At 53.3% G+C, this 2171-nt stretch overlaps 1 protein-coding gene across 1 annotated transcript; it reads right to left on the bottom strand.

The window, feature by feature from the left end:
- Nucleotides 1-113: 113 nt before the first annotated feature.
- Nucleotides 114-766, bottom strand: POSPLADRAFT_1085694 (hypothetical protein; the record flags this gene model as incomplete). Its single annotated transcript, XM_024483039.1, has 3 exons — nucleotides 114-257; nucleotides 312-516; nucleotides 585-766. Coding segments are annotated over 3 exons (531 nt in total), but the record flags the coding sequence as incomplete, so codon positions are not given.
- Between the last annotated feature and the right edge of the window lie 1405 nt (nucleotides 767-2171).

Raw genomic sequence — 2171 nt, 5'->3', positions numbered from 1 at the left:
GGCGTGATCGACGCGTTGCAGCTCGCGTTCACCTGCCCGTTGTACGCGGAGGGTATCGAGATGTACGGCGCGTCGGTCTTTATGGCAGCGGGCGCGTCGCCGGCGAAGTGGTACGTCGCGGCGTCGCGCCTGAAGCGCGCGAAGGACGTCGTGGGCTGCACGACGTCGACGTGCGCGTGGAGGTGCTCGGGGAGGCTGTAGGAGGTTGTGCGCACGAGGGCGGCGCCGCTTGCATCGTGGACCCAGACGTGATATTCCTTGGTTACATGATGAGTCCACAAACGGGCATCTGTTGACAGAAAGAGACCTACCGTCTTCATCATTTCCTCGGCCATAGAGACCGGAATTCGGATGGTAACCCAATCCTGAGCCGGCGAACGGGACAGCGCGTCCGATGGAATACCATGAGAGGCAAGCCATTCGTCGACGAGCTGGATGCTCTCGGGGTGAGGCGCTACGAGGGCTTCTACCTCTTCTTTGGACAGGTGTACACCATAACGTTCATGGAATGGGTCACTAAGCGCCTCGATCAGTGTCATAACACCCAAGACTGTGAGTGGATACACCCCTACCTGATCTCGTACAAGTGCTGCTCCAGCACCGCAAAGTTGGGCTGTGGCAGGCCGATTCGCAGCTCAATGAGATGATCAGCAGGAGCGGCCTTGGTCTTGGTCCATCCACGAGGAGGGGCGACGGACTCTTTGACCTTGTGAGCGCAGTCGCTGGGCGAGCCGGGAGCGGCGGCAGCGAGAGAGGTCAGAGCCAACACGGACCAAAGGGAGAGCCTCATGGTGGGAGCAGTCGCAGGGCTGGCGGTATCATGCTGCGTCGACGAGGTTATATATGGCGCGTGCGTGCATGTTTCGGCCATGGACGGTGGGACACACACTGACGCACATTGCCCGCGACAATCATACGTAACACACGGGGCTACTGTTCAGGCACCCTCCCTTGATCGCGTGTTATGGCGCATTCATTCTCCTCTTCTCACTCCTCGGCCAAACTTAGACCTGGATGGTCTATGCATGGCTGTCCAGATCCGCCACTTAAAACTAGATATCCTGCAGCCCACCCCCGTACTCGCAGTCGACATTTTTAAGTATACCAACGCACCTTTGCCGACGCCAGGAATTGACGGGCCATCAGCATCCAGGGTTGTGCGGCAGTCTGACACAACAAGGCTGCATTAATGCAAACCTAGCCGAATCTGCAGGTCAATTCACCACAGAAAGCATGTGGGTTCTAAAATGCATCCACAGCGTCCCGAGGAGCGTCCCAAACAAAGATCCCTTATCGTTTCATGAGTTGCAACCAGCTGCGGACCACTGTGTTGCCGCCGAGTTGCCAGACGCACGTCTAAATGTCTTCTGGCATTGACGCTCCCCATTGGTACTTGCACGTATTGCCAAGGATTCTGTACCTAGAAACAGCTGCAGGTGGTCGCAAGATGATTGCCAATATCCTGAGACCGACAAAGTGATCACCATCCTAGTGTAAGTACCAAGGGGCATCCGTTAGAACTTGCGGCGACTCCAACCCTATTGGTGGTGGTGGTCTGATTGGTATCTGGGGTCCAGATTTAGCTTTTCAAGCCAAATCTGCCAAATTTCTTCTGTGTGATGCAAATCATGCGTTGTTGACCTCCGAATTTTCGGGGCTTCATCGTTACTGTATTCTGCGTCTCTGGAGATATTTTTGGTCCAGATTGACCGTGGTCTGACCACTCTAAAGTGGTGGTATGTCTTCGTATGCCCTCAGCTGACATAACTATCTTATCTTGATCCTAGATATCGCATGACTCAGAATCTAATTTGTTTCCGACAAATTAGATTCAAAGTCATGTGATGCCACAGGATCGGTGTTTTCACCCTCGATCAAATTCTTGTTCACTTGTAGAAGTTGGCAGCTCTGCCCGCCAGTACCAAATAGCCGTTTGAATTGCACTAGGGACCACAAACAGGTTCAACGAGACAACGGCCCTGTTGATGTAATGATTATTGCCAGAATATTTGTGCGACATCCTGACCAATGAGATCACTGCACATGACTCAGGATTTCATACAGGAGCGGCAATGTCCAGCTCAAGTGCAATGGCAATGAACACTTCATCATTTACTGGCAGGTCTTTCCTGCTTGCATGGCAGCTCAAGGGTAAATGTGTACTCATTGTC

The sequence above is a fragment of the Postia placenta genome (assembly GCF_002117355.1).
Source record: "Postia placenta MAD-698-R-SB12 unplaced genomic scaffold POSPLAscaffold_156, whole genome shotgun sequence".
NCBI lineage: Eukaryota > Fungi > Basidiomycota > Agaricomycetes > Polyporales > Adustoporiaceae > Rhodonia > Rhodonia placenta.
Note: the sequence above shows the minus strand (reverse complement) of the source record. Positions and strands in the feature narration are given on the sequence as shown.